This window comes from Schistocerca gregaria, chromosome 8 (genome assembly GCF_023897955.1).
Source record: "Schistocerca gregaria isolate iqSchGreg1 chromosome 8, iqSchGreg1.2, whole genome shotgun sequence".
Lineage (NCBI taxonomy): Eukaryota > Metazoa > Arthropoda > Insecta > Orthoptera > Acrididae > Schistocerca > Schistocerca gregaria.
The window spans coordinates 500,736,414-500,755,108 of NC_064927.1; the positions used below are offsets into that span (position 1 = coordinate 500,736,414).

At 39.9% G+C, this 18,695-nt stretch overlaps 1 protein-coding gene across 3 annotated transcripts in view; it reads right to left on the bottom strand.

Moving 5' to 3' along the window:
• Positions 1–18,695, bottom strand: part of LOC126285359 (protein strawberry notch) — a 263,199-nt gene that overhangs the window by 17,047 nt on the left and 227,457 nt on the right. For all 3 annotated transcript variants that reach the window (XM_049984680.1, XM_049984681.1, XM_049984682.1), the window contains one exon: positions 9,607–9,718. In XM_049984680.1, coding sequence (XP_049840637.1) covers positions 9,633–9,718 — 86 coding nt within the window. In that variant the 3' untranslated portion in view covers positions 9,607–9,632. The remainder of the gene's footprint in view (positions 1–9,606; positions 9,719–18,695) is intronic.

Here is an 18,695-nt window from a genome sequence, read left to right on the forward strand (position 1 = left end):
CACAATTTGTCCCTACATTCTTTGAATTAAAGTAAAAAATCAGCTTCTTTCCACAATTTTTCTTTGTTAGCCTTAGTAATGTTATCGGTTTATTACCCTTGTAACCGCCCCCGGTGTAAAACCTGTCCCATGCACCCTCCGACCACCACCTACTCCAGTCCAGTAACCCGGAAGGTGTACACGAACACAACCTTTCCAGCAAATCTCAACCTCTCTCTCATTGCACACAAACCCAGTCTCTCCCATCTACTCAATCTCCCACTTCCAGTTCCACTCCCTCCAAAACCGCAAAATTCCAATCAACACAATCTGGAACCACAAAACCCTAATTCAGTAGTTAACCTTTCCTCCAAACCTCTCTCCCAATCCGAAACCTCTGTCCTATCCAAAGGCCTCACCTTCAGCCCCACTCCCAGATTCAACCAAACAGCCCTCGTCAAAGATTTACTGTCCTACACTCGTACTCTCTGCTGGAAATATCACTTTGCCACGAAGAGAAATGATCCTAATCCTACTCCTAATGATCCGACTCCCCAAGACACTATCCAAATTGAACCCTGCCTGGAACAGTTCCATCCTCCATCACAGCGGGACCCACCTCCTCTTCCTCAAAATCACCCTCTCCAAACCTTCCAGGAATTTCTGACTTCCAGCCTTGCCTCTCAATCCTTCTTAAAAAAAACCTTAATCCTACACCCAACATCACCACCGCTGAAGCCCAAGCTATCCGTGATCTGAAGGCTGACCGACCCATTGTCATTCTTCCGGCACACAAGGGTTCCACGACCGTGGTACTTGATTGTTGGGAGTATGTGGCTCAGGGACTGCGTCAGCTTTCAGACACCACATACAAAGTTTGCCAAAGTAATCCCATTCCTGATGTCCAGACGGAGCTTCAAGGAATCCTCAGAACCTTAGGCCCCCTACAAAACCTTTCACCTGACTCCATCAACCTCCTGACCCCACCGACACCCCGTATCCCTACCTTCTACCTAAAATTCACAAACCCAATCATCCCGGCCGCCCCATTGTAGCTGGTTACCAAGCCCCCACAGAACATATCTCTGCCTACGTAGATCAACACCTTCAACCCATTACATGCAGTCTCCCATCCTTCATCAAGGACACCAAACACTTTCTCGAACGCCTGGAATCCTTATCCAATCTGTTACCCCCGGAAACCATTGTTGTTACCATTGATGCCACTTCCTTACACACAAATATTCCGCACGTCCAGGGCCTCACTACGATGGAGCACTTCCTTTCATGCCGATCACCTGCCAGCCTACCTAAAACCTCTTTCCTCATTACCTTAGCCAGCTTCATCCTGGCCCACAACTTCTTCACTTTTGAAGGCCAGACATGCCAACAATTAAAAGGAATAGCCATGGGTACCAGGATGGCCCCCTCGTACGCCAACCTATTCATGGGTCACTTCGAGGAAGCCTTCTTGGTTACCCAGGCCTGCCAACCCAAAGTTTGGTACAGATTTATTGATGACATCTTCATGATCTGGACTCACAGTGAAGAACAACTCCAGAATTTCCTCTCCAACCTCAACTCCTTTGGTTCCATCAGATTCACCTGGTCCTACTCTAAAACCCATGCCACTTTCCTTGACGTTGACCTCCATCTGTCCAATGGCCAGCTTCACACGCCCGTCCACATCAAACCCACCAACAAGCAACATTACCTCCATTATGACAGCTGTCACCCATTCCACATCAAACGGTCTCTTCCCTACAGCCTAGGTCTTCGTGGCAAACGAATCTGCTCCAGTCCGGAATCCTTGAACCATTACACCAATAACCTGAAAACAGCTTTCGCATCCCGCAACTACCCTCCCGACTTGGTACAGAAGCAAATAACCAGAGCCACTTCTTCATCCCCTCAAACCCAGAATCTCCCACAGAAGAACCCCAAAAGTGCCCCACTTGTGACAGAATACTTTCCGGGACTGGATCAGACTCTGAATGTGGCTCTCCAGCAGGGATACGACTTCCTCAAATCCTGCCCTGAAATGGGATCAATCCTTCATGAAATCCTCCCCACTCCACCAAGAGTGTCTTTCCGCCGTCCACCTAACCTTCGTAACCTCTTAGTTCATCCCTATGAAATCCCTAAACCACCTTCCCTACCCTCTGGCTCCTACCCTTGTAACTGCCCCCAGTGTAAAACCTGTCCCATGCACCATCCGACCACCACCTACCCCAGTCCTGTAACCTGGAAGGTGTACACGATCAAAGGCAGAGCCACGTGTGAAAGCACCCACGTGATTTACCAACTGACCTGCCTACACTGTGAAGCTTTCTATGTGGGAATGACCAGCAATGAACTGTCCATTCACATGAATGGACACAGGCAGACAGTGTTTGTTGGTAATGAGGATCACCCTGTGGCTGGGCATGCCTTGGTGCACGGCCAGCAAATCTTGTTGAAGTGTTACACCGTCCGAGTTATCTGGATACTTCCCACTAACACCAACCTGTCAGAACTCCGGAGATGGGAACTTGCCTTTCAGTATACCCTCACTTCTCGATATCCGCCAGGCCTCAACCTCCGCTAATTTCAAGTTGCCGCCGCTCATACCTCACCTGTCTTTCAACAACTTCTTAGCCTCTGTACTTCCGCCTTGACTGACATCTCTGCCGAACTCTTTGCCTTTACAAATATCTGCTTGTGTCTGTGTACGTGCGGATGGATACGTGTGTGTGTGCGCGAGTGTACATCTGTCCTTTTTTCCCCCCTAAGGTACGTCTTCCCGCTCCCGGGATTGGAATGACTCCTTACTCTCTCCAATAAAACCCACATCCTTTCGTCTTTCCCTCTCCTTCCCTCTTTCATGAAGAAGCAACCGTTGGTTGCGAAAGCTAGAATTTTGTGTGTAGAAAGAAACTTACACATGGGAAAAATATATTAAAAAGAAAGATTCCAAGACTTACCAAGTGGGAAAGCGACGGTAGACAGGCACAATAAAATAACACACAAATACACACACAAAATATATATTTTCAGATATATTCAGTTTGGATTCCGTAGAAATACTGGAACACGTGAGGCAATACTGACCTTACGACTTATCTTAGAAGAAAGATTAAGGAAAGGCAAACCTACATTTCTAGCATTTGTAGCCTTAGAGAAAGCTTTTGACAATATTGCCTGGAATACTCTCTTTCAAATTCTAAAGGTGGCAGGGGTAAAATACAGGGAGCGAAAGGCTATTTACAATTTGTACAGAAACCAGATGGCAGTTATAAGAGTTGAGGGGCATGAAAGGGAAGCAGTGGTTGGGAAGGGAGTAAGACAGGGTTGCAGCCTCTCCCCGATGTTATTCAATCTGTATATTGAGCAAGCAGTAAAGGAAACAAAAGAAAAATTTGGAGTAGGTATTAAAATCCATGGAGAAGAAATAAAAACATCGAGGTTCGCCAATGACATTGTAATTCTGTCAGAAACAGCAAAGGACTTGGAAGAGCAGTTGAATGGAATGGACAGTGTCTTGAAAGGAGGATATAAGATGAACATCAACAAAAGCAAAACGAGGATAATGGAATGTAGTCAAATTAAATCGGGTGATGCTGAGGGAATTAGATTAGGAAATGAGACACTTAAAGTAGTAAAGGAGTTTTGCTATTTAGGAAGTAAAATAACTGATGATGGTCGAAGTAGAGAGGATATAAAATGTAGACTGGCAATGGCAAGGAAAGCGTTTCTGAAGAAGAGAAATTTGTTAACATTGAATATAGATTTAAGTGTCAGGAAGTCATTTCTGAAAGTATTTGTATGGAGTGTAGCCATGTATGGAAGTGAAACATGGACGATAAATAGCTTAGACAAGAAGAGTATAGAAGCTTTCGAAATGTGGTGCTACAGAAGAGTGTTGAAGATTAGATGGGTAGATCACATAACTAATGTGGAGGTATTGAGTAGAATTGGGGAGAAGAGGAGCTTGTGGCACAACTTGACTAGAAGAAGGGATCAGTTGGTAGGACATGTTCTGAGGCATCAAGAGAACACAAATGTAGTATTGGAGGGCAGCGTGGAGGGTAAAAATCGTAGAGGGAGACCAAGAGATGAATACACTAAGCAGATTCAGAAGGATGTAGGATGCAGTAGGTACTGGGAGGTGAAGAAGCTTGCACAGGGTAGAGTAGCATGGAGAGCTGCATCAAACCAGTCTCAGGACTGAAGACAACAACTGGTGCACGGCCAGCACATCTTGGCACAGTGTTACATCGTCCGAGTTATCTGGATACTTCCCACCAACACCAACCTATCCGAACTCCAGAGATGGGAACTTGCCCTTCAATATATCCTCTCTTCTCGTTATCCACCAGGCCTCAATCTCTGCTAATTTCAAGTTGCCGCCACTCATACCTCACCTGTCATTCAACATCATCTTTGCCTCCACACTTCCGCCTTGACCTACATCTCTGCCCATACTCTTTGCCTTTAAATATGTCCGCTTGTATCTGTGTATGTATGGATGGATATGCGTGTATGTGTGTGTACGCGAGTATATACCTATCCTTTTTTCCCCCTAAGTTAAGTCTTTCTGCTCCCGGCATTGGAATGACTCCTTACCCTCTCCCTTAAAACCCACATCCTTTCATCTTTCCTTTTCCTTCCCTCTTTCCTGACGAAGCAGCCGCCGGTTGCGTTTGTGTGTTTTATTCATTGTGCCTATATATTAAAAACAAAGATTCCAAGACTTACCAAGCGGGAAAGTGCCGGCAGACAGGCACAATGAACAAAACACACAAACACACACACACACACACACACACACACACACACACACACACAGAATTACTAGCTTTCGCAACCGATGGTTGCTTCTTCAGGAAGGAGAGGGAAAGACGAAAGGATGTGGGTTTTAAGGGAGAGGGTAAGGCGCCATTCCAATCCCGGGAGCGGAAAGACTTCCCTTAGGGGAAAAAAAGGACAGGTGTACACTCGCACACACACACACACACACACACACACACACACACACACACACACACACGTGTGTGTGTGTGTGTGTGTGTGTGTGCGCGCGCGCCCGCGCGCGATTGTACAGCTGTCCTTTTTTTTCCCCTAAGGGAAGTCTTTCCGCTCCCGGGATTGGAATGACGCCTTACCCTCTCCCTTAAAACCCACATCCTTTCGTCTTTCCCTCTCCTTCCTGAAGAAGCAACCATCGGTTGCGAAAGCTAGTAATTCTGTGTGTTTGTGTGTTTTGTTCATTGTGCCTGTCTGCCGGCGCTTTCCCGCTTGGTAAGTCTTGGAATCTTTGTTTTTAATATATTTTTCCCATGTGGAAGTTTCTTAGTTTCTTTCTATTTTATTTACATCATCATTAATTTGAACCCAACAATTATATATATATATATATATATATATATATATATATATATATATATATATATATATATATATAAAGGCATTCCTTCATAGGTTCATTACATTATTCATAACCTAACATACCTAACAACATACCTGTAAATAAAATAGAAAGAAACTTCCACATGGGAAAAATATATTAAAAACAAAGATTCCAAGACTTACCAAGCGGGAAAGAGCCGGGGTAGATAGGCACAATAAAATAACACACAAACACACACACAAAATTTCTAGCTTTCGCAACCAACGGTTGCTTCTTCAGGAAAGAGGGAAGGAGAGGGAAAGACAAAAGGATGTGTGTTTTAAGGGAGAGGGTAAGGAGTCATTCCAATCCCGGGAATGGAAAGACTTACCTTAGGGGGGAAAAAGGACAGGTGTGCACTCGGGTTCACACACACATATCCATCCGCACATACGCAGACACAAGCAGATATTTGTAAAGGCAAAGAGTTCGGGCAGAGATGTCAGTCAAGGCGGAAGTACAGAGGCTAAGAAGTTGTTGAAAGACAGGTGAGGTATGAGCGGCGGCAACTTGAAATTAGCGGAGATTGAAGCCTGGCGGATATCGAGAAGAGAGGATATACTGAAGGGCAAGTTCCCCTCTCCGGAGTTCTGACAGGTTGGTGCTAGGAGAACTAAAAAGACTGGTTGCATTTGTGGAATAGAGGGATGCATAGTGCTGAAATGGCAACAGGGAAGGGGCTAAGAGGGTAAAGACAATGACTAACGAAGGTCGAGACCAGGAGGGTACAGGAATGTGGTATATATTGCTGGGAGAGTTCCCACCTGCACAATTTAGAAAATCTGGTGATGGTAGGAAGGATCCAGTTGGCACAGACTGTGAAGCAGTCATTGCAATGAAGGACATCGTGTTGGGTAGCGTGCTCAGCAACAGGGTGATCCCGGCCACAAATTGTCGGTGACCATTTCTGCGGACAGACAGCTTGTTGGTTGAAGTGTCCATGTATGATGCAGCACAGTGGTTGCAGCTTAGCTTGTAGATCACATGATTAGTTTCACAGGTAGCCATGCCTTTGATGGGATGGCAATGTTTGTGACACGACTGGAGTAGGTGGTTGTGGGAGGATGTATGGGACAGGTCTTGTATTTAGGTCTATTACAGGGATATGAGCCTCTCGTCATGCCTCAAATGAGAAATGTCCTGCCCACTACCGTTCCTGCTCCTCCCACAGTGGTGTTCCAGAGCCCACCGAACCTACACAGTATCCTCATCTGTCCCTACACAACCCCTGCCTCCAACACCTTGCCTGTTCCCATTCCAGCATTGCAGAGCTGTCTATTCCAGCAATTTACCCTGTCATTTTATGTCTCACTTTATCCACAACCTCCCCCACGCCCCTCTCTCCCTCATCTGTCTAATCTCCCAACTGCACTTAGCTGCCATACCCTCTGTCCACCTCCTCCCTGCACGCTCCTAGCAGAATTTTACCACCCCCACTCCTACCCTTCCATCCCTTCCCCTCCCTACCCCAACCTCCTCCTTACTCCCACCCAGTTGCCTCTCCCACAATCCCCTGCTGCTCACAGTCTGGCTCCACCTGCCAGAGACTGAGGTCATGTCTGTGTGAATTGCATTTGCTTGAGTGTGAGTGTGAGTGTGTGTGTGTGTGTGTGTGTGTGTGTGTGTGTGTGTGCTGTCTCATCTCTACAAAGGCCTTGTTGGCCAAATGCTAATTGTGTGACAGTCTCTTCATTGTGCCTTTCTGCGACTCAGCATCTTAGCTATATGGTGAGTAGAAACTATACTTTCCATTATATTTTAATTTTCAACTGTTTTGTGTAAATTAAATTGTTGATGAATGCCACCACCATTGCTTTGTGGCTCGTATTAGCTTCATTTTCTGTATGTAACGGAATTTCTTTGTTGATTCTTCTCATAACAAATAGAGTGGCATCTGTTTCCGGCTCCTAATTTGATGCACAGACAGCTATAGTGTGCAAGACAAACGGTGTGACTGTAATAACGGTTGATCAGTGTAGTTTTACTTTGAGTATTAAACTTAAACAGCTCGGCAGTTTTTCATGTTAATAAATACTACGCACGGGGAAAGAAGCGATGATTTTTTCTCTCTGGCTTTCTAGTTCATAGCTACATTCAAAACTTTTGATATATACAGCAAAAATTTAGCAAAAGTCCAAAAGTAATTACAAGAAACAGATTTATGTTGAATAAATGTGTACAGCAGCAAAATGTAGGACAGGACTTTATCCACTTTTAAATTTTAGCTATGCTGTCAGATACCACACTAACCAACACCTCGTAGATTTTGATGAATTCCATAAGAAAAGCCAAAACTATGCAAGAGTTGTGACTGTGCCTACATTGTTAGGCTTTGCTCTTATTTCTCAACCAAACCATCATTTCAGAAATCACTACACATTTAAAAAAAAAAAAAAAAAAAAAAAAAAAAAAATATCTATACACCACTTGAAAAGTCTCTCTGCAAATCGAGTATAATGATTCCCCACACACATATAATATGCTAAGAAGTCTAACATAGATCGCTCTTTTTACATAAGAGGATCCGCATCTGAACATTTCAAAGGTAGTTCATGTATTATTCGGAAGGGGTGCTACCATAGCTCTAGTTTATCTTTGCCAACTTTCCTTCCATTGAATTTAAGGAAGAATACTTAAGTTCTAGTTCATCGAACATGCTGTTTGATAATGCAAATACAAACAACACTGCATATTGTATAGTTATTGTTAGCTTGGCAGTGATATGAGACAAAGCAATTATGGTACGAATTGTTCCATCTTTTATTGTCTTCTAATGATTCAGACCTATGTAGAAGAGAGCTCAAGGAAGTTTATGCCACAGTGTTTGTGAACATTACCTGAAAGTCGACAGCTTGCAAGTGTCATTAATCTCTGAATGTGTTTTTTTTGTTTTGTTTTTCTCTGTTTATGTTGTTTCATTGTGAGTAAATTGTATGAAATTAATAATAACAACAATGCAAACGCAGATGGGAACAGAGTTAATTAGAAGGGACTGATAAATAATGTTGTTAACAGCATGAAAACTATATTCCAGGAACATAAAACCAGTATTATATGGTATTTATTTTAGAATTTGATAAGGCCACATAACAAGCATTTATGATTAGTTCGTGCCACCTATATGGCGTAAAAAACTTCCAAATTCTGATTATGGCTTACTTTATCAGAATACTGGAGGTACACCCCTATTCAAACCTTGAGCAAGTGCGTCGACGTATAAAATGTGCCAGCCACAAATAACACTGTCTTCTACCGTTCCACTGTCGTTTTATAACTGTGAGCCCATACCTATTCCTTCATTATTGCTTCACCTAACGAAGTGATATGTTGTGTTGTCATAAATCAAAATGAGCTGCAGTAATATAAAATAAACAGTGAGCTAGGTAAGAAAAAAAAATTAGGATCAATGAAAGAAAATGCTCAGAATACGAGCTAGCAGCATAATCCCACAAAAAGGCAGGTAATTAGTAACCGAATAAGTGTTTGTTGGGGATCTGATGCAACTGCACTGTCTAATTAATGCTTTGATTGGGTCATTACTGTGGGGTAACACTTGTGTGCATCAATATAATGTAAGTTTCTTTTGTTGTTTATTGAATATAAAAGTTTATCTTATCGTTGTTTAATTTAACTAAGATTAAACTGTGATTCTGCACATACATGTTCAACTTGGTACTATAAAAACAGATATTCTTTAGATGTGCGCAAAGTATCCGCATGCCCACCAACGTTATGAAAATCGGCACCCACGTTCAATGGTTAAGGAAAAAATGTTTCTGCCTCCAGAGATACCCCCCCCCCAATGCTGAACAATTGGATAAAATACCTAAGCATTAACAGAAGTAATGCATGTACCCTTGCAAGTGAACAAAACGGTGAAAGGGTTGGGGGTAGAAACTACAGATAGGAGTAACAACAATAAAAAAATTTAATGTCACAAGAGTACTAACCGTCATCCTTAATATTAGCACAAACTGACATGTCACCACCAAAACTATACTACTACGAGAGGCAGAGAGAGAGAGAGAGAGAGAGAGAGAGAGAGAGAGAGAGAGAGAGAGAGAGAGAGAGAGAGAGAGAGTTTCTACAACTGCTATCATTTATTTGGCAATTTGTTTCATGTAGGAAGTGGTAAGTGGGAAGACGCACTTTTTGTCACTTTTCTACATATATATGTAATAAAAACAGAAAATACTTACACCTAGAGTTAACAATTTTCACCTCCTCAAAATGTTTGTTCATCTGTCTTCTCTGCATCTGATGAAAGAGCATCTCTGAGGGCTTCAACACAGCTCTTGGGAATTAAAGTTCCTATAAAAAACATAGAAAACGAATGTCCTAAATACTTTTTCCACACAACAGAAATTTTTACAAACAATTCTTATCAAACTGGATGCTGGTTCAAACATTCTACAGCCAATGTTTTACAAGAGTTCTAAAATGTGTTTCAGAAGTTAAAATTGCTGGACAGATGGAATTCTTACCAGTAACGTTGCAATTGAAGCAGATCAATTCTTCGCAAAAGAATTTTGTACTGATGATAAAAATCTGCATTATTTCACAGTAATCTCTTAAAAGAATAGTCCAAGTTCTGCCAGTTCCACTAATTTGTTTGTCAAATACTATATTGAAGTAAGTGACAAGTTCATCTATCTGTCAGTTTTGGTTTTTTGTGTGAATTAATGCACCTACTTCACATTATAGCCCCATATACCAAGTGTAGATGCACCTTGCACCAATTAATAAACAATTTGTGACAATTATATTACCCCACTATTCATTACATAGCACTCAATATACTTGAAATTCCTTTGAGTGTCTAGTGGGAATGTAATGCTGCTATACTGAGGAGTAGATCATGGAACTTTAGGTTAAAGCCTATTCTTTTCTTGAGTTCCTAGATGCAAATAAACTTGTAGTTATGCATTTCATACCTAATTGAAAGTGAAACTGTTAATTTTATAGCACCTGCAACAGCTTATTTCAATGTTAATGCCTATTTTAGCTTTAAAAACCTAAAAGGTACTTAAAAAAAAATTCTAGCATTTTTAGAAGATCATAACTGCATACAAGAATTGAAGTTAGGAGGACTGAATGCGATATCTGAATAAATATTTTAATTAATTAAGTCCATAGCTCATAGAATCCTGCCTGTTTCCACAAACAATAATATTCATAGGTCTGCAACTGATCCCAGATGGGAGGCGGGGCGTGGTTAACACACATACACGAGGGGGAGACTTAAAGCCGCCTAACCACTGCGCATTGTTTTAAAAAAAGAACTCCACCTCTCCCTGTGGTTATAAACAGATTCTCATTGTAGAAAAGTGAGGCCAACGAATTTTTGTTACCCCCGCTGAGGTAAACTAGAAATACTGTATCGATGAATGTATAACACGTAGCATGTTATGTATTCAAGTTTCAACAGAAGAATATCACTAGTTCAAAGTCTAGTCATATAACACTGACTGCCAGAGTTTCTGCACAATATGACAGATGGAAAAGTTATACACTGTCAAACATGGAACAAAGAGGTTATCTATTATGTTTTTAGGCTTATAAGTTTTTCCTGCCATTTCGGAATTGTAAACTTCTTCTCATATCGCTTGACACCGGAGCATTTCTGAAGTTGATATTTTGTAAATGTATTTTGAAATTATGCAAAGAGACACAGGGACTCAATTGTTCACTTTTACTATAATATTTAATTTGCTGGGTTAAATTTTGATTTCCATCTCCAAGGACATATCAATACATAGAATTGCATAGTATGGGCAACAGAAAATCCACATGTACATCAACAGTTACCACTTCATTTTGCAAGGTGATTGTGTGGTGCAGGTTGAAGGCATCCCTTATCAATGACTTGCATTCTTTATGTGTACAATTCTGACACTCATATTATTATTGTCACTGAATTATCCTTTATGCTATTTGATATTTCATGTAACTTAAAAATGCAGTATCAATAATCGATACAGAAATCTTAAGTTCTTTGTTAATATGACTCTGTGATCCTTGGTCAGCAACGTGATTTGGGTCACTTATGTTTCGGCTGTGGTCGAGATTTGTTGTTTTTATGTGTGTTTCTTGATAAACGTGTCGTGTCCACAACGCACGTGGTACTTTATTTTTGGGATTTGAGGTTGTGAAATTTACTAAATTACTTTCAAGCTTAAAGTTCTAACAATAAATGTGGTTTTTTTTTCCCTAAACAAAAAATCGTGGAATCCTGCTTCATGTTTTCGGTAGTCTAGTAATAGTCAAACCCCGCACCTTTTTCATCCACAGCAGCAAAGGAATCAAACATCACCTAGACAACGAAGCCACATTCACAATGGATATTCAGTAGCATCAAGATAAGTGACATCATGATCATCTCTACAAATTACTTGTTATCCATTAGCCACAGCGTAATGGTGTCTTTATGGAAGTAACTTTGTATCACACGGTAAACTTTCCAATTAGGATCACTAAATCCTCAAGGGCAGCCATTGATAACATTTTTATAGACAAATCAAAGGAACAAAATTATATCATAAAACCTGTAATAAATGGACTATCAGATCATGACATGCAGCTCCTTGTTTTAGATGTAAATTCTAAGCAGATTATCAAGACTGCTAAATCTGAGTACAGGAGAGTATTTAATCAACCAAAAATTGAGTGTTTTAGAAAACTGCTCAAAGATATGAACTGGAAAGATGTTTATAGTGCTCATGACATGAATGAAAAATATAACACATTCATGAACAAGCCAGTACCATGTTTGAAAACTGTTTTCCTCTAAAAGTTACTCAAATTAAACAGTAGTCTATAATAAAACCATGGATCACACAAGGAATAAAGATTTCCTGTAAGACAAAAAGGAAAATGCATCTGTTGACTAAGAATAGCTCCAATGCTGATGATTTAGCTAAATACAAGGAATACTGTAAAATATTAAAAAAATGTAATTCAGGCATCTAAACAAATACACTACGAGAAGAAGATAGCAATGTCAGGGAACAAAATAAAAACAATATGGGATATAGTGAAAGAGGAGACTGGTAGAACCAGAAAGGAACAGGAGCAAATAGCACTAAGGGTAGATGACACATTAGTAAACGATGGGCATAGTGTGGCAAATCTATTTAACAAGTACTTTATATCCATTACTGATAGAATGGGAGTGTCAAGATCAGTAAATAATGCCCTTGAATATCTGAAACTAGCCTTTACAAATAGCTTTAGGAACATGAATATGTCACTCACATCACCAAAAGAAGTAACTTCCATAATAAAATCTTTAAAAACAAAGCATTCTAGTGGTTACGATGAAATATCAACAAAGTTAATGAAGGCATGTTCTTGTGAGTTTAGTACAATTCTAAGTTACTTGTGTAACCAGTCAATTATAACTGGGACATTTCCTGACTGGCTGAAATATGCAGATGTTAAGCCTCTATTCAAGAAAGGGGATAAAGAGATGCCATCAAACTACAGACCGATTTCACTTTTGCCAGCATTCTCAAAAATTTTAGAAAAAGTAATCTACAGGCAGCTTCTCAACCATCTGACCACAAATAACATATTATCAAGAACACAGTTTGGATTTCTGAAGGGTTCCGATATCGAAAAGGCTATTTACACCTACAGTGAAAATGTACTCAATTCATTAAATAACAAGCTACAAGCAGCAGGTATTTTCTGTGATTTGTCAAAGGCATTAGACTGTGTAAACCACAACATCCTTTTAAATAAATCAGAATTCTATGGTGTCACGGGCAGTGCTGCAAAATGGTTCAAGTCATACCTCACTAACAGGAAACAAAGGGTGTCAGTGCAAGGGACTAGTAAATTAAGTCATCAGTCATCATCAGAATGGGAAGAAATTACATGTGGTGTTCCACAAGGATCCATCTTAGGGCCATTGCTTTTTCTTGTGTACATTAATGATCTCTCATCAGTTACACTGCCAGAAGCTGAGTTCGTTTTGTTTGCAGATGACATGAGTATTGCAATAAATAGTATATCGAGTGTAGTTCTAGAAAGATCTGCTAATGATATTTTCATGGATATTAATCAATGGTTTAAAGCCAACTCACTGACATTAATCTTCTGAAGACTCACTATATGCAATTCAGAACCTGTAAGAGCTTTCCACCCAGCATATGCATAAAGTACGAAGAAGAGCAGATAGAAGAGGTGGACACTCTTAAATTCCTGGGATTACAACTTGATAATAAATTCAGTTGGGAGGAGCACGCCACAGAACTGCAGAAACGCCTTAACAAATCTGTATTTGCAATTCGAGTGTTAGCAGACATAGACGACATAAAAGTGAAAAAGCTTGCATACTTTGCCTACTTTCATTCCATAAAGTCATATGGTATAATATTTTGGGGTAACTCTTCAAGTCAAACAAAAGTTTTCAGAGTCCAAAAGCGTGTAATATGTATTATTTGTGGAGTAAACTCACGGATGTCTTGTAGAAACCTCTTCAAAGAACTGGGTATACTAACTACTGCCTCTCAGTGTATTTACTCCTTAATGAAATTTGTCCTAAATAAGATATCTCTTTTTTCCTACAAACAGTTCAGTTCATACATACAATACCAGGAACAAAAATGACCTGCACAAGGACTTAAAAGCACTTACTTTAGTTCAAAAAGGGGTCCACTACTCAGGAACACTCATCTTCAATAACTTGCCAGCAAACACAAAATTTTTTGTTACAAATAGAGATCAGTTTAAAAGGAGCCTGAAAGACTTACTAGTGGCAAGCTCCTTCTACTCCATTGACGAATTTTTTAATAGAAACAAATGTTGTGTTGTATATATTTATACTATTAGTATTGTTATTTCAGCTTTAAAAAAATAAATAAAAAAGGGTGACATGTTCCACATCCATGAGGATCTCCTCAACACGGATCTATGGAACGAAAACTAATCTAATCTAATCTAATCTATCATAGTAGAGAGGTTCCATGGTAACTGGAGGCTCTGTGCCGGGATTAAAGACATTTATATGTACATTGACTGATGAAATCTATGTTTTGCAGGACCCTTTTTTAGATAGGATTTTCTTGTGTCTAATATCCATGTGGTGCAAAGACGTACAATACATGGAAGTCAAGGGAGATGAAACGAAACAGATGAGTGGACAGACCACACAAGTGAAAATCCACTGAAGAGATAAGTACATTTGTGTAGTGTTTTTTGTTATAACGTCAAGTTGAACACATATATTTCAAAAATGACACAATACATGTAAGTCACAGAGCGAGTAGACAACATAAGACATGTGTACAAGGTAACAGTCAAATCAGCACTGAGTCCAAGTCTAGCGGCCGCTGGCTGGCCGCTTAGGTGGCACGGCTGCTCCATGGCTGGCAGACAGTGCCGCATGTAGAGGACGCGCGTAACTGCACAGCGGCACTTTGAAAGATCAGCGAGTCACAACATTTTTTAAAATTTTTTTCATGGAAATGAACATTGTAAAAGAGGAAAGTGGTGCTGAATTCACACAGGATTGTGAAAATTTGTTGGTCTCTGAGGATTTACGACATGCCAATAAAAACGGAACGTGAGTCATTCGAAGAAGCGGATCAATGTCTTAATCCACCAGAATGGGAAATGTCAAAACATAAAATCAACGTTACAAATGATGGAACAATCGTTAGCTTTAAATCAAACAGTAGCAGCACACTTACAAGCTAATGAGGAATAGTTACAAAAAATGAATCAGACGGTTGCTGACAGTTTTCGGGCCATAGATCAGAAAGTGTCGAATCTCAAGGGAGTGTTAAAAAATTGACAATGTCTTACTTAGAGGTAATAAACTTCGCAACGACGTATCAAAGATAGACAAGAAACTTGGCAGGGCAGAAACAAAGATTTTGGTGGTAGAATCTAAAGTGGGAGAAGTAAAATGTAGTCTGAGTAACAAATTTCAATCAGCACTGGTCACAGGCAGAGAGAAAAATGCAAAGTGTTTTGTTAGTGTTAACAGACAAATAGATACAGTTTGTGTAAATGTAAAAGCTATGGCTGTAAATCTTGAAAGTAGAGTAGATTCGAAACTAACTGTTGTGAATGATAAAGTGGAAACAGTCAGTGACACTGTAAAACTCCATGAGGTTGAAACTAAGACAAATGTTACTGAACTAAAAACTAAAGTATCAGAGATAAATCATTAGTTTAAAATACTTAACAACGATGTAGCTAACAATTTTTTTTTTCTATGAACACATTACCTTATTATCCAACATTCCAGTTAAAAACTTTACTAATGAGTGTAGTTTGCATCCTGTTGACTTTCTGCAGAGTTGTAGGGACAACTTTCTGCATAATATGAGAGAAAGTTTGAAGAAAAAAAAAATTTGGAGGGGGAATCTTTGTCATAGGTCAATCAAAATTTTTCTGTGGGCATGTCTTATGCATAATTTGAAAGAGTTCTTAAAACGGTTCTGGCCTGAAACTGAACAAGCCAGGATAAAGAGTCCCTGAATGGACCAAATTATAGGGAAACACAGGGGACTATAAAACAGTTTTGTAAAGATCAATTGAAGAACTTGTAAATTTGTGTAAACTCTTTGGTGAGCTTACACAGATTGATGCTTTAAAGAGAAGATTGCCAACTGATGTACAACGAGACCTTGTTTATGGACCAGATAACAACATTGGATAATTTCTAAATTACATGGACAAATTAGACAGAATCTTAGGCAAAGTGGGAAAACCACGAAACTATTTCAGTCATACACAGAGAGGTGGGAATCATAGTTGTGGAAATAATTTTAGCAGACGGGAAAACAGTAGGTCTAACAACCACAGTTTTCGTCATAGGGAACAAAATAGTCACAATAATAATAATTTCAATTCAAGGGAATAATCTGGGAACAACTGGAACAGAAATAATAACAGAGAGTTTGAAAACAGGAATAGGAATGGGCATGAACATAGTGACACCAGGAGTCAAAATTCTAAGGGGAGTCATGAAGAAAAAGCTAGCATCCACTCCATTGTCGGTCCACAAGGTAGGGGTGAAAAGCACAGATAATAAATGGACAAACACCAGTGTCTACACTGTACCACAAGATACATCTGAAGTAATGAGTAGTTATCTTACGAATGTGTATCTGTTAAGAATGACACTTGTTCCTCGCCTAACACTAAAAATGCAGGTAAGAGGAGTGAACACACTGGTTGTAATAAAGAGCCAGAGGAAGTAATTGACTTAGTTGAATTTTATGAGTGGGCAGAAACTTTTAGTTTGTCAGGGGACCAGCAGGTTAACAATTTAAATGATTTAGGAATTGAAGCACTGATGAGGGAACCAGGTGAGCAAATTGTTGACACTGATTTAATGAGTAAAGAAGTAAAAACACTTGGGTGTGAAAGCAACACTAAATTTTCAGGAGAGAGAGGTTGATGATTGTAGTATTTGGGGAAAATGAAGATTTAATGGTGCATGATGATGGTGAGAAATACTTTGTTTGTTTGAAAGAGGAAATGGAAGCATTAAGTGTTGTGGGATATAATGATATTGTGCATGTAGTAGATATACCCAATGATTGGTGGCAAATTAGTAATCATATTATTGTTGAACAACTGAAGGACAAATACCTTAGTGACTAACAATGTTATACTGATGAAAGTGTTTGGGTTAATGAAATTATTAATGCAAGTGACAGTGTTCATGATGTGTATGTTAATGTAATGACAGTAGGTAATACAAGTGACAGTAATATAGGTAACTGTAATTCAGGAAGTCATTGTTTTAGTGAAATTGCAAATGATTTGTTGTATGAATGTGTTCAGTCTGATAAAGGTGATGACATATGTAATTCATTCATTAGAGTAAAAGTTGGTACCTGGGACGGCAAGTGCCTTATAGAAACAGGGAGTCAAGTGTCGGGAATATCTGAAATATTAAGCAAAAAGCTGAATTGCGAGAAAGACTACTTTGAAATGCCAGTCATTGGGGTGAAAATAAAAGGTGCTACAGGAAAATGCAGTAAAACAGTTAAAAGTCAAACTTTGTTATCTTTTAAAATTGAGGGAGCCATCTTTACACATGGATGCCTAATTACACCACGACTCAGTGAGGTCTGTATTCTCGGGATGTTGTGGATTAGAAGTGTAGATGCAAGATTTGACCGGGGTGGACAAAAACTTATCATAACACCACCAAATAGGGAATGTATCTCCACAAAGTTTGTCAGACCTAATACAGTTTTGTGTAACGATAAATTTAATACTATAAATCCTGTAAAGGAAAAAAGATGGGTTGACAAAGACATACCAGAGCTAGACTTAAGTGAAGTAGACACTAAGATTTCAGAAGCTAGTGGTCTAAACAATGGGTAAAAACAGGAACTAGAGTTTTTGATATGGGAATACAGTCATGTCTTTAGCAACATTCTAGGGAAAGTTAGAGGGTACTAATGTAAGTCGCTAGTGAGATGCTATGATTTGTTTTTCATAAAACTGTATGGTGTGCCCATTGCAAAACGTACAGCGGTTGAGAAAGAATTACATATAATGGTAGCATGTGGCATTACTGAAAGGATTATCAGCGCTTATAAGAACCCATTGGCAGTTGTGTTAAAGAGAGATGGGGGTGTCGAAATAGTTCTTGACTCCAAGCCTGTAAATAAAATCTTATACAGGGAAACAGACCACCCTGAAGACATCGATAAGCTGTTGCACAAGTTCAAGGATATAAAATTAATGTCAGGTCTAGACTTAACTTCAGGCTTTCACCAAGTACCCCTGACACCCAACTCTTTAAGATACACCACTTTGTAAATAAAACAGAAAGAAACTTCCACATGGGAAAAATATATTAAAAACAAAGATTCCAAGACTTACCAAGCGGGAAAGCGCCGGCAGACAGGCACATGAACAAAACACACAAACACACACACAGAATTACGAGCTTTCGCAACTGGCAGTTACTTCGTCAGGAAAGAGGGAGGGAGAGGGAAAAATGAAAGGATGTGGGTTTTCAGGGAGAGGGTAAGGAGTCATTCCAATCCCGGGAGCGGAAAGACTTCCCTTAGGGGAAAAAAAGGACAGGTGTACACTCGCGCACACACACACACACACACACATATCCATCCGCACATACACAGACAGTGTATGTGTATGTGTATGTGCGGATGGATATGTGTGTGTGTGTGTGTGTGTGCGCGAGTGTACACCTGTCCTTTTTTTCCCCTAAGGGAAGTCTTTCCGCTCCCGGGATTGGAATGACTCCTTACCCTCTCCCTGAAAACCCACATCCTTTCATTTTTCCCTC